The 14,163-nt window shown below is 39.4% G+C and overlaps 2 protein-coding genes across 9 annotated transcripts in view; both read right to left on the reverse strand.

The window, feature by feature from the left end:
* Nucleotides 1–14,163, reverse strand: part of NCALD (neurocalcin delta) — a 370,439-nt gene that overhangs the window by 312,871 nt on the left and 43,405 nt on the right. For 3 of the 8 annotated variants that reach the window (XM_072774076.1, XM_072774071.1, XM_072774078.1), the window contains exon 2: nt 648–714. The exons of the other annotated variants lie outside the window; for them this stretch is intronic. The gene's annotated coding sequence lies outside the window, so the exon portion shown is untranslated. The remainder of the gene's footprint in view (nt 1–647; nt 715–14,163) is intronic. 8 annotated transcript variants of the gene reach the window in all.
* LOC140603642 (ubiquitin-conjugating enzyme E2 N-like) lies at nt 3,828–4,862 on the reverse strand. The gene is made up of 2 exons (XM_072774086.1): nt 4,561–4,862; nt 3,828–4,343 (listed from the first exon to the last, which is right to left on the reverse strand). Exons 1-2 carry the CDS (start codon nt 4,655–4,657, stop codon nt 3,973–3,975), a joined length of 468 nt encoding a protein of 155 aa, XP_072630187.1. The 5' UTR covers nt 4,658–4,862; the 3' UTR covers nt 3,828–3,972.

Consider the following 14,163-nt stretch of genomic DNA (forward strand, 5'->3'; position numbering starts at 1 on the left):
GTAGCTCTGTATTTCTCAACTTGCAAATATATCCATATTACAGATTGTTAAGTGACAAAAGGAGATTTCCAAACACCAGCTACAGCATGAAAACAAACTATGGAAATTAATTGTCATTATTTTGTACCCAATGATTACAAACAGTAATTATTTCTGGGTAGCAGGAATTTAGGTGATCAGGCAAAGTGCCTGTTGCTGGGGACAAAGAGAAATGTTCTATTAATAATAATCACAGAAATACTTAGAACGCTGTTTTAATGTCAATATGTGAATTTTTAAGAGACCCAAATATATAAAAGTTGAAAATGTCAAGTATTTAGGAGAAATCACCCTGCATTTATATTATTTAATCCAAATTTACAAGGGTATGTATTCCTTGATTTTTTCTCTTTTCTATTATTTCTCTGGTACTTTCATTTTTCAAGGTGATCCTGATTCACTCAACAGCAAAAACATAATTAGTTCATTCACATGCTAGTTCTCTACTGATGTGTCTAACTTGATAGAAAAATGTCAACCAAAAGGAAACACAGAGCAGTCTCTGTGGCCTAGAGTCAAAACTGCCGTAAATACTTTACCAATCTACTGTTTAAATAGCTAACAGTATATCTGCAGTTTGCAAAGAAACAAAGAAACAGTGGAATTACCTCCTTAGGCACAAACTCCTCATGTGATGCAAGAAACATCCTCGTCCAGCCACATGGACAATGGAATCTATAAAAGAAAGATCACTACTGCACCCAAAATGCAAAAATGGGTATCAAAGTCCAATGAGTGCTTTTACTCCTGCCCTGGGTGTCTGCAGCTTACAGGCTGCCATTTCACAGTCCCACGAATCTTCAGAACCGGCAAGAGCAGCTGCTTACTGGGAAAAGACCACCGCCCCCTTACGTGAGCCCTCATCCTCACTCCTTAATACAATTTCACTCACAAACCCCAAGTGCATACTAGAAATCTAAAAATAACATTGCTTGTTGGAATTTAAAGGCTCAAAACTGAAAATTTCCCAGGCTTCACTCCAGTAATATTGAAAATGCAGATTCTTTTTTCTACACCAACAGAAGCTTGGGGAATTGGGACTGAAGGCAGTGAGGTCCAGGAATCCATCTGCTCCATGCTATCCTGGGGAGAAGCAGTCACTACTATTTTGGAAGTTTCAAAATGCTTGGCAAGAATCTTATAAAACACACACACACACACACACACACACACACACACACACTGAATGCTAACATAACACCAGAGAAGTATCCAGGAACTGAAAACCACAAGCCAGGTAGAATGATCCAGGGAGTCTTTAAGTCACCTGTAACAACCCTTATAAAATAAGACATACCAACTCACAAAAATGGGTTTTAACTAGCACCCTTTTTCCTGGTGGTAACTCACTGATCATACAGAAAAGTAATTTACAGCTTTAATTCATTATCTTCCCCATCATAATTTACATTGTCAACCAAAGTTTTCTTAATATTTCCCATGTTTGTTTATTCATGAGAGACATAGAGAGAGGCAGAGACATAGGCAGAGGGAGAAGCAGGATCTCAGCAGGGAGCCGGATGCGGAACTTGATCCCAGGACTGCAGGATCACGACCTGAGTCGAAGGTAGACACTCAACCACTGGGCCACCCACATGTCCCCAATATCTCCCATGTTTGAAGCACCATGGGAGCTTTGTCTCAAAAGATCTTGCCTTACAGTCTAGTGGAGGAGGAAAGAAATGTACAGAAATTATGTAACAAGGCAGGGAAATAAAATAAATAAAAGGCATAAAATTAGAAAGGAAGAAGTAAGGTTTCTTTATTGATGACATAATTATGTATGTAGAAAATCCAAAGGAACTTAATCTAAAACAACTACTAACAACACCAGTTGTATTTCTATATACCCTAAACCAAAAATCAGAAAAAGAAATTTTAAAAATAATACCATTCATATTGACATAAAAAAAATCAGATACATAGGACTAACAAGATACATGCAAGAATTCTACACTGAAAACATTGCTGCAACAATGAAACAAAACCTGAAAATGGAGAGATATACCATAGTCATGGATTGTTAAGACACTAATTCTCCCAAATTTACCTCTACATTCAACAAAGTCCCAGTTAAAATCCCAGCAAGCATTTTTTTGGTAGAAATTGACAGACTCATTCTGAAATTTATATGGGAATTTAAAGGACCCAAAACAGCCAGGACAATTTTGAAAAAGAAAAACAAGGGTTGTAAGTTTAAAGTTCCAGACTTAAGACTTACCATAAAATTACAGTAATTAAGACAATGAGCAAAAAACTTGAATAGGCATTTTAAAAGACAAAAGAGCCAAATAGACAATAAACATATGAAAATGTGTTCAACATTATTATTCATCATGGAATTAAAAATACTTCATTAAAATCACAATGAAAAAAATGAAAATAAAATCACAATGACTTACCACTATACATATAATAGGATTAAAAAGATATATACCATGAAATGATGGCAAGAATGTAGATCAACTCCCATGTATTTCTGGTGAGAATGTAAAATGGCATAACTCCTTTGGAAACTGTTTGGTGGTTTCTATTAGTGTTAAACATATGCCTACCCTGTGACCCAGCAATCCATTCCCAGGTACATGTGCAAGAAAAAGAAGGATTTGTTCAAGAATGTTTATAGCATCTTTATTCATAATTGTGAAAAACTGGAAGCAATCCAAGTCTCCAAATCAGCAGAATGTATGAACAATGTATGAACAAAATATATTCATTCAATGAATTCTACACAGCAATAAAAAAAAAGGAACAAACTATTGATAGATACATAGCATGGATGAAACTCAAAAGCATTATGTTGAGCAATAGTAGCCAGATAAAAAAGAGTACATATTTCATAATGCCATTAATTTGAAATTCAAAAACATGAAAACTAACCAATGGTGATAGAAATCAGGACAGTTATTAGTTATCATTGGTAGCTGACAGTGGTTATGAAGGATCATAAGGGAACTTTCTAAGGTGATGGAAATTTTCTGTGGTTGTTGCAAAGGAATATGCATATGTAAAAATGTATCAAGTTGTACAATTAAATTTTTGCATTTACTATATGTAAATGATATCTCAATATAAAAGAAAGTACAGAAATAACCAAATGGTAGGAGGAGAAAGTTCTAGAAAACATGTACATATAAAAGGCTATCAGAATGGTGAAACTTCTATCCCAGGGTAATGAAGGATGGGGAGAAGGCAGTGATGAGTTAAAGTATCACATTTATTTATTTATTTGTTTGTTTGTTTGTTTTTTATTTTTAGAATAACAAAAAATATTTTACTAAAACGTAAGATTTACAGAAGTTTCCAGACAAGCCATACAAAATGGTCACAAGCTTTTTCTTGAAGGAAGAGTTCTATACTTGACAGCAAAGTCACAATGTTATTAGTGAGGGCTGTGATGTGTGTTTAATGTTCCCATTTTGGTTCAAACAATCAAGCTTGTCCATCTACAGCGTCTAAATAAAGTTAGGCTTGGCTAGAGAGCATATTCTAAAGAACTGGCTAGCTGCTTTTAACCGATGCAATTAGATCACATAAAAAGGGGGAAAGGAGTCCATAAAATTAAAATAAAACTACCTCTCCCCCTCAAAAAAATAATAAAGAAAAACACCCACACCCCTGCAGCTAACCCTGACAACTACCCATTCACAGTGCTTTATACTTAAACCATGATGGGGAAAATGAATAAAAGCAGAGGGGCCACTGCTTTTAAACGTTTCACAACAATCCAGATGGTACTTCTAGCCTCTGCTCGTGCTTTACAACAGTGAATCAGGACAAGACATCGATTTGCTAATGTGCATTTAATCACCAAAGGACTGAAGATGTCTGGGCTTTTATTCTGTAATGTTTCTAAGACTGTGTCCATTAAATGCAAACAAAAAAGGAAGAAGTCTTGGCAGAACAGGAGCACACTTGATGATCAGATCGATTTTAAATATCATTCACGGCATATAGCCTCGTCCGTGCTCTCGCTGTTTCTACGGCTTGGGCTTCGCTGGTCTTCCACTCTTCCGCTACATCCTTTGCTAATGGATCATCTGGATTGGGAACACTTAACAAAGCCTGGATCGATAGCAGAACTGTGCGGACCTGCAGTGCTGGGGACCGCTTATCTTTCAAAATATCTAAACATATTCTTCCCGACTTGCCTACATTAGGATGATAAATTTTGGTCATGAAACGTACTGTAGCGGCTGCCACCGGGTATTCTTCTGGAAAGAATAGTTCCAGTTTAAAAGTCCCTCCCTCAAAGGGGGAATCCTGGGGGCCAGCAGTGACCACATGAAAATAACGGGGGATCCCTGGGTGGCGCAGCGGTTTGGCGCCTGCCTTTGGCCCAGGGCGCGATCCTGGAGACCCGGGATCGAACCCCACGTCGGGCTCCCTGCATGGAGCCTGCTTCTCCCTCTGCCTATGTCTCTGCCTCTCTCTCTCTCTCTCTCTCTCTCTCTCTCTCTCTCTCTGTGGCTATCATAAATAAATAAAAAAGAATTAAAAAAAAAAAGAAAAGAAAAGAACGGGCGTTGCTCTCATCTGGTTCTGCTTTAATGCCAGGTTCTGGTTCTGCCAGCAAACACTGGGTCTCCTTGATAATCCCGCGGGGCAGCCCAGACATCTTGTCAGATCCCCGAGTTCGGCCTCTGCTCTCCACCCTGGCTCCACTCCCCTCACTCAGAGTCTAAAGTATCACATTTAAAATGACCCTTGAAAGAGGGAAAAGATTTGAATCTAAATAAATGTAGTGTGAAGTAAGAGAAGGGAAAGAATATTGCAGGAGAGAAAACATTGCACATGGCTATAATCTGAAAGTTTATGTTTTCCCCCAAGTTAATTTGTTGAAATCTGAGTCGGCAATGTGGTGAGACTGGGAGGTGGGATCTTTTGAGATGCTTAGGTCATGAAGGTGAGCCCTAGCAAATGGGATTAGTGCTCTTATAAAAGAGTCCCCAGAGAGCCTCTTTGGCCCTTCCACCATGTGAGAACACAAGTGAGTGGGCCCCATCCATGAGGAAGCAGGCTCGCACCACGCACCACATACCGACTCTGCTGGCACCAGGATCTTCAAAGATCCTAGCCTCTAGAACTATGAGAAATAAATGTTTGTTGTTTATAAGCCATCCAGTTTACAGTAGTTTTGTTATGACTACAACACACATTAAGTAATGAAGATCTAAACTGAGGTGGATATAATGGGAACAGAGAAGATGTCAGTAATATTACAGAGCCAGAGTAGGGCTGACTTGCCAACTCAAAAAACAGATGCCAGAGCTCAGAAGAGAGGTCAGAGCTAACAATGGCTGGAGAGTCCTCCTTAGAGTGGTGACATGCTGCAGTTGGTTAAAAAATATTTGTTGGGAGGATGAATGAATGGACAAACAGAAAAGTAGACAGGAGTAGGGAGGAAGATTGAATCAGTTTATCAAGAGAAATACATCAGGTTTAGCCATATAAAATTGCTGATAGTTTACCTTTGTTTGACCTTCTAAAAACTTCAGTTTCATATGACTCAGTCTAATAGATAAAGGAAATTGGTATATTTTCTTATGGATATTCTCTCCATTTAGGGAGAAGAAAAGTCAGAGAAAGGACAGGGAAACACAAAATAATGAAAATAAGAATGAAAGACTTTATATCTTTTGGGAAATGTCTTGCCCTAATTTAAAAATGTCTAATTAGAAAAGACTCTTGCCCAAAGACATGAACTGACAATTTGCAGAAGCTACACAAAGCCAAAATGCTTAAGAAATGTTCAGCATCACAACAATCAGAGAAATAAGCACTAAAACCATGGGAGACCATTCCAAAGTTGTGTTTTTTTTTTTTTTAATAATAGCATATATTTCTGGCAAGGGTTTAGTAAAACATTCTCACACATTTCTTTCAAAAATATAAATTCACAGACTTTCTAGAGAGCAGCATATCTGTATATATAAAATTCTTTAAATTTTTCATATCTTGTGACTCAGTCATTTCACTTCTAGGAATTTGTCCTAGGAATTTATTATGTGCATAATTTAAAAAGCACATTAAAAAAATAAAAAAATAAAAAGCACATAAAGATATATGTAAAAAAGATGTTTGCCATATCTTATTTATAATAAAATAATCTTAATGTTCAATAATAAATTAAATGTCCTTTAAAGGGGAATTTAAGAATATCACTGTTATTTTTTAAAATCATCCTTTTATAAGGATACTTAATAATATAGCAGAAAGCTCACCATAAATCTAATCACCAAAATAACATTTTGAAATTGTCCCCCTTTTTATGATGAGGAACATAAAGATATCAATAAAAAGAATATCCATAAAAAAATACACCCAAATCCCACATGGCAGGATTATAGTAAAGGTGCATTTTTGCTCTTTCTGTTTTCTTTTTTGTTTTTAACAACAGCTTGGATTGCCTAAACAATTTCAAAACAAACTGTATTATTTATTTTAAAAAATACACTGCTCTCAAGTCGTCAGGCAGCACTCGAGGCAACCCAGAGGGTATGTGTGAGCCACAGGCACATCTCTTTAAAGGAATGCAGCAGACAGTTCAGTTCAAACTGACATCTGCCCTCATTTTTCAGGACTCTATGACTATAGAGGTACTAAGGCAGAGGGTAAACTACTAAACAGACTTAGGTGGAGAAAGGGCACCAGAAGTCAGCATGGGGTCCATGGGTTCCTTCCCTAGTTTTGATTCACTTCTCTGGACAAATTCCTGTTGTAATCTGTAAAGTTCTCCCTGTCTCTACTACCTCAGAAGTTCTTGACCTTGGTGTGACAGCTGATTCTGAAGCCCTAAGAATCCGACCTAACTTCCTGTTTGTCACATTTACTTTCTTTGAGATCTTAATCCTTGTGCCCCAGAGCTAGACTGGTGAATTGTATCCTCCCTCATTGGTCTCTGAGTTTCAGGAATTAGACTTGGCCTTTAGCCCTGACTGAACTGTTTCAGCAACAGTCATGGCAGTTCCACAAGAATTCCTCAACCCCTTCCCGTGGGCATACTGACTTCCACAAAATATTATTTATGTGTATATAGATTTAGACTCACTTCTACAAGGGACTTGAAGAAGCTTATAAAAATATATGCAATAAACTAGAATAAGGTTATTTCATCAATTATGGGCATACAAACCATGAATCTTATTTTACTACTTCACTATTCCATACGCATAGCTTTTTTCCACAGGTCATAAGATGGCTGCTATATCTCTAAAGATCACAGCTACATTCCAGGCAAAGGAAGAAGGGAAAAATACAGCACTACAGACTTCTGCCTACCTTTTTCGGTCAGAACTGAGTCCCATAGCCACCTTTGGCTGTTAGGTAGCCTGAGAAATTGAGTTTTTAACTGGGCCCCTTGCTGCCCTGAACAAAATCAGGGTTCTGTTAGTTAGAAAGAAGGGGCACACATAGCAATTAGGCAAATAATAACAAGTACCTCACCAAGAAACCAGATACAAACTGGGTAGATGTTACCAGAAGTATGTGCGGTCCAAAAAATTTTTCCTTATGTCTCTATGAATATTTATATAATATTGTATGATTATATAAGTTTCCTAAAAACTGAAAATGTAATAGCCTAGATAATTACCTATAGAACATCTTAGGGTTCCCATTTTCTTTGTTATTTCTCCCCTCTGAGAATTTCCCCTCCTTTAAATTATTAATAGAATCTTAATGATTAATTTAACAGAAATTTGGCAATCTGTATTAATACTCATGAAAATGTTCCTGCTTTGACTCAAAATTAGGGTTGCCAGATTTAACAAAAAAAATTGTGGATACTCGGTTAAATTTGAATTCCAAATAAAAATAAACACTTTTTAGTGTAAGTATGTACCAAATATTACATAGGACATACTTACGCTAAAAAACTATTGATGGTTCATCTGAAATCCCATTGTAGCTGGGAATCTTGTGTTTTATGTAGTAACCCTACCCATATTACTGCCCCATGACTTCATCCCAAGAAAATAATACAAAAGAAAGAACAAGGGCCCTGCAGTGACAGAACAGTGAAAAACTAGAAACAAAATAAATGCCCTCAAAGAAAAGTAAATAAACTATGGTCATTCTAATCTATGGAATAGTATTCAGAAAAATACAACTATGAAATATTAAAAATTATAGAAGAATATTCAAGCTTTGTGTATGCTGTAATTAAAATTCCAAAATTGCATGTAAATAGTAGGAAGATCAACAAAAGGCGTAAAGAGTTGTGTTTATTAGAAAAGATTTGAAAGGTTTTCCCTCCTTCTCAACTTTTGAAATATCTTTATAATCTTTGTAAAATGTTCTGCTAAGAGAACACTGGTGAATTATCAAGTTGAGTGACCTGATAGGTTTGCAAGTAAGGAAAATCAGTCTCATTTTTCTCAAGAAGGGGCTGAACCACCTGCCTTTTAGGTTATTGCTTTGTGGGGTCCAACAGAATGCCTCTCTGAAAACAAGACCTAGGGATTGGAGCAGAGAAATGGAACAAGATTTTAGTGGCCATGTAGCATTTGCCACATGTCAAGGGCATTAAACTCAATAATCTAAGTGAGAAAGGTCAACTCTATTATCCACAGTTATATGAGAGAAACAGAAGCTCAAAATTACTTGCTTGGGAGAATACACTCTCCCACAGGTGAGGAGAATCAAGGGAACAGACACAAAATAATACCTGCATTCATCTAAGAGACTTTTGTGTTGAGTAAGTACTCTTTGTATCTCTGAGCATGTCCCTCTGGAGCTGGTGAACAGGTTATTGTAACTATATTCAATGAATGGCATGCCTTCCTTTTTCAAGAATGCACACTTAAAGCTGTTTTTCTAACGGTGGTGATGGATTTGTACAATCACCTACACATTCATCCCACTGTGGCTCACCTGGAGTCCACATCCGCGCAACTGGCCAGGAAGGAGAATTCAGGGAATAGAGTGAAGCAGTGCTAAACCAGCTTCCCCAAACACCCCCCTTCCCTTAGAAATCATATCAGGCCTCTTAACTAATAGCTGCTCACAGCATTCCTGAGCTTATATAATGCTTCCCTGACTCTTTGAGGGGAACTGTTAATCTAGACTCCTGGGATGCCTTAGCACTAACTGAGTGAAATATTTATTCTGACAAAGTGTATGAGATTGAGAGAATCATTTCACCACTGCCTGGAGAAGAGTCAGCTATGGTGGTGGCCCCACCCCATGGTTCTTCCACAGGTACAAGTTAGTTCCAGCTAGCTTATGGATGCGGATTATATCCATGAATGTGTATGTGGAATGGAAATTTTTTAAGGCTGGGCCAAGAAAGGAAAGAAGACAGGGGAGAGAAATATAGGTACCTGTGGCACTAAAGGCCTCTAAGATCCTTTGGAAAGTAAAAGGTAAAACAGACCTAGTAATAAGCCTATAAAAATAAGATAAATTAAAAGAAAGCTATGATAAAAGAGAAAAAGAGTGAGAAGTAATATCCTTAAGAGCCCATTGACAAACTTTCAATTACATTTTAAGCCAGGTTTTAGAATCCCCACTCTGTCCTTTCCCCTTCTCAAGAAATATGATCCTGCCCACAAAACTCAGTGGACCTCAGCAGGCCTCACAGCCCATTCACTTTGGCCACTACTGATTGGTCCAGGAGCACTTAGCAAACTTGAAGCCCACATTGGTGGGCTAGATATCAACTGACTTCACTGGCTCTAGAATTGGACCTCCTCCTCAAGTCTTCTCAGCTGGCTCCCCACCCCTTCCCCCACCTCTAGATGTCAGAGTACCCTAGGGATTAGTCCCAGGCCTACTTCTCTACCCAGTAGACACAATCTCTCTAGGTGATCTCAGCTGGAGCCCAGGTTAGAATTAGCTCCCAAACTCTAATCACCAGTCCCCACCTTTCTCATGCTCTAGATTTAATCATCCAAGTAGCTGCCTGACATCTCTATTTGGATGCCTAGTAGGCATCTCACAATTGAACACTGTCCAAACCAGAAATTTAATTTCTCCCCTCAGTCCTATTCCTTTCCCAGTCTTCCCATGGCAGCAAATGTCAATTCTATGCAATTAGTTCCTCCAGAAAAACACTTAGTCATCAACCTTGATTTATCCCTTTCTCAACGCCCCACAACTGGTGCACCTGCAAATCCTGTAACGTCCCTAAGTGGCCGGCTCTCACCAATTCCACCACCACCAGCCTGACCCAAGCCACCAACATCTCTCGCAGGGATTAGTGCAGCAAGCAGCCTCCTCCCTGGTCTCCTCGCTTCCACACTGGCCCCTTTGCATTCTGTTTTGCAACATACCCGTCAGAGTGATCTTTTAAAAATGTGAATCAAATCATGGAGCCCCAATTTAAGATCTTCTAATGGCTTTCCATTTCACTTAGAAAAACTCCTAACTCCTGACTAAGCTACAAGTCCCTTGATGAATTGTTCCACGCCCCATCTCCCACCGCTTGACCCCTCATTCATTATGCTCCCATCACTACAGCTTCTTTTTTTTTTTTTTAATTTTTATTTGTTTATGATAGTCACACAGAGAGAGAGAGAGAGGCAGAGACACAGGCAGAGGGAGAAGCAGGCTCCATACACTGGGAGCCCGACGTGGGATTCGATCCTGGGTCTTCAGGATCACGCCCTGGGCCAAAGGCAGGCACCAAACCGCTGCGCCACGCCATCGGATCCCATCACTACAGCTTCTTGCTGTTCCTTTTACCCATCACTTTCATTCCTGACACAGGGCCTTCACAGACTCTGCTCCCTTTGCTGGGACTCAGGTCTCCTGGATCTCTACAATTCTGGCTCTGCTCCTCATTCAAGTTTATCCAAATACTACTTTCACTCCTTTCTTTAAAGTGGCACAACATCCCCCATCTCTCTCTCTCTCTCTTTTTTTTAAGTCCAGTTTGCCAACATATAGTATAACACTCAGTATAACATCACGTGATGTGCCTTCCTTAATGCCCATCACCCAGTTACCCCATCCCCCATCCACCTCCCCTCCTGCAACCCTTTGTGTGTTTCCCAGACTTAGGAGTCTTTCATGGTTTATCATTCTCTATCCCATTATGTTACTTTATTTTTTATTCATTTACCTATATCTGAAAGCGCACTGTTCATTCATTCATTTGCCTGTTTATATGGTTATCGTCTGACCTTCCCTCTGGAGGCAAGACTTAAAACACGCACTGGAGCATGGTAGTCACTCATTAATACTTGTCACAGGAATGCAGATGAGTTTTAGAGCCTGTAGACAGTCAGCGGTAACTTCTAGACCTCATGGGTCATAAATACTCAAGGTTGGGAGTCTTACTGAACCTTGGGAAGAAGTCAGCTAAGAGGAGAAGACTCAAAGGTGAAAGAAGCCAGGCAACTCCTCAGGGCTACAGAGCATGGAGGCTCATGCTTCCATTTCCAGTTATCTTCCTCCGGCAGCTAGAAGCCTGGGTAGCCTGCTCACATGCCAGGGCCTATGTTTGAATCCATCTGTTGTATCCTTTCCTCCTTTACCTGAGCTGGCTTCATTGAGCATTTGTTTCATGCACACGAAGAGCACTGAGTACCAGTTTAGAGCAGAAACTGCAATGCTAGCTACCAGCTGCCTGTTCTCCCTTTTCTAACCCTAACACAGGTAAATCACCCTGAGGAAGTGAGCTGGACAGAGAGGATCCTCTGCACAACTGTGGGATTTCTCCATTTTACAGGGAGATAAACTGAGACCCAGAAGTATAGGCGTCTTTCGCATGACAGCCAGCTAGGCCCTGGCAAAGTTAGAATTTCAAGACAGGAAGGATTAACTCTTCCTCTCATGAAAGATGATCTCTATACCTAGTACATAGAACCCACTCTTTTGAAGACAATCACAGCATGATAGCCTTTACTTTCCCAAAAGGGGAATATAAACAACTCTGCCATCCAGAACACAATTTTCATAAAATAATGCTTTGAAGCCATAACTATGTATTTCTTTAAAAAGATTATGAGCGTAACAGCAAAGAGCCCTATCTATAGCAACAACTGCTGCCATTTTAACAGTCCTTTTCTCACACACCTCCTACAGCTAATCACTTGACAGCTTTATATGATTATTAACTGTAATGCATAATTAATAAATTGGATTACTTTCCCTTTGCACATCTGAACATATAAAGCAATCTGCCAACATTTAAGGAAATCCCATCATGCCACGAGGCATTAAAGCATATTTCAGGAAGTGAGAAATTAAGACACAGGGTAATGGCAAACTTGCCCAAATATTATAAAGCACATCCAATGAAGTGCCACAGCAATGAGGCAGGACTACTGATTTTTCTGTCGCCAATTGCTAATGACTTGTCAAACAATGGCAAAGACCTGATTGCAAACTCCTAGCCATTCCACTGCACTTCTCAAGCCTTTTAAATAAAAATAGATCCCTGCTGCCACCCTCCTTCTTCAAAAAAAAAAAAAAAAATTCCGCCCAGGAAACATAATTCATCTCTCTTCCAGTGACTTCACACAAAAGGGTAATGGCACGGTGTGTTGTCAGCAGCCAGCCGTGTTTGCTATTTTCACTTTTCACCTAAGAGTTCCATTATTCTGAACAATCTCAAGCAAATACCTTTATTTAAACCACCCCCGGCCGACCTTTATTGCCTAATACTAGGTTCATCTTGACAGCTTCCTATAAGCATTTATTTCAAGACTAGCCTGCAGAATTCCAAAAACAATATACCATGTCACACCATGGTATTCTTTCACATAGCACAAATGGAGGCTGAGGCAAGCCAAATATTTCAGAGGGTTTTAAAGGTTGGCTCCTGAGTATATTATTGTTCTGTTCCTGTCAGAGTTGGTCACGAAACTTCAGGGGGGACTTCAACTCCATTGGATTAAAGTATTCTTGGTAGAGGCTGGGTAGGGAGAGGGAATTTTCATAGTTGTTCTCACTAATCAAAGAGTAAGATTTGGGAGTTTCATTTTACTTGGAAGGAAGACTCAAATAAAAGCATGGGCTCTGGGGAACCTCTGGGGGATACTAAAATTCTGTGACCACTCCACACAATAGGCATGAAGGGCTTGGGGCCCCCGCAAAAACTGCAATTACAAGCAGACATCAGGACTGGCCTGTGTCCTACCTAACCACTGGATCTCCAATTATACACTACCAGAGAGACTGAGGGACTCCAGCTGGTCTAGGTCTCCAGCCCACTCATTAGGCATTAAGGCCAAGCTTCTACGAGCATACTAAGGCCTAAGGATTTGATATATGGGACAAGTTTGCTGTTGAGAGTTTGAAGAATGGAGTTTTGTGTGGTTTGGTTTGGTGTTTTTAATCCTCCAAAGTTTGATGCTTAGACCATCTGCAAGATAATTACCTGTGGCATTTGTTAAATATTCAGATTTGTGGGCCCCATCCTTATGGTTTGAATCTAAGCACTCGTATCTGTATTTTATATAGGCTCCCCAAGTTTGAGAACTACTCCCTTAAGAATAGAAGCAATAGGGATCCCTGGGTGGCGCAGCGGTTTAGCGCCTGCCTTTGGCCCAGGGCGCGATCCTGGAGACCCGGGATCGAATCCCACATCGGGCTCCCGGTGCATGGAGCCTGCTTCTCCCTCTGCCTATGTCTCTGCCTCTCTCTCTCTCTCTCTGTGTGACTATCATAAATAAATAAAAATTAAAAAAAAAAAAGAATAGAAGCAATAAAGGGAGTCTTAATGACTACTTCTCTTGGTGGTTTGTCTCTTATTGTCAAAAAAAAAAAAGGTAGAACAAAATATTCACGCTTTCAATAATGTTAGAAAATGTACTGTTTACCATAATGTCAATAAATCAACATGAATACAATATGACCAGCCTACAACTGAGTCTGCTTAGAATTCAAATGCATTAGCACATTATTTTTAAGGTTAAGTCTCCAATGAGTCTTTGGTATTCACTGTCTCAACAAAGCCCCTCTCCTACAGAAATTTGCCTTTAATAGTACTGGTGTCTTAACACCAACAAAAACAAGACTGTGCCTTGGCACAAACAGTCCCTGGGCTTAAAAACAGTTTAGTACTGTAAATGGGCCACTGATTGACTGAATGTTGAGGAGCATTCAGAAAACAGGAAGGTAAAAACCCTTTCTTTGGTTTCCTACTCATGCACACTCTCCTCTTTCAAAATAGCA

Source organism: Canis lupus, chromosome 14 (genome assembly GCF_048164855.1).
Source record: "Canis lupus baileyi chromosome 14, mCanLup2.hap1, whole genome shotgun sequence".
Lineage (NCBI taxonomy): Eukaryota > Metazoa > Chordata > Mammalia > Carnivora > Canidae > Canis > Canis lupus.

Bases quoted from the DNA above. Each gene is read 5' to 3' on its own strand.
- LOC140603642 (XM_072774086.1), bottom strand. From the start codon at position 4,657: ATGTCTGGGCTGCCCCGCGGGATTATCAAGGAGACCCAGTGTTTGCTG. The intron at 4,344-4,560 runs GTTCTTTTCTTT...TGCGCCACCCAG, and splicing joins ACCAGATGAGAGCAACGCCC to GGATCCCCCGTTATTTTCAT.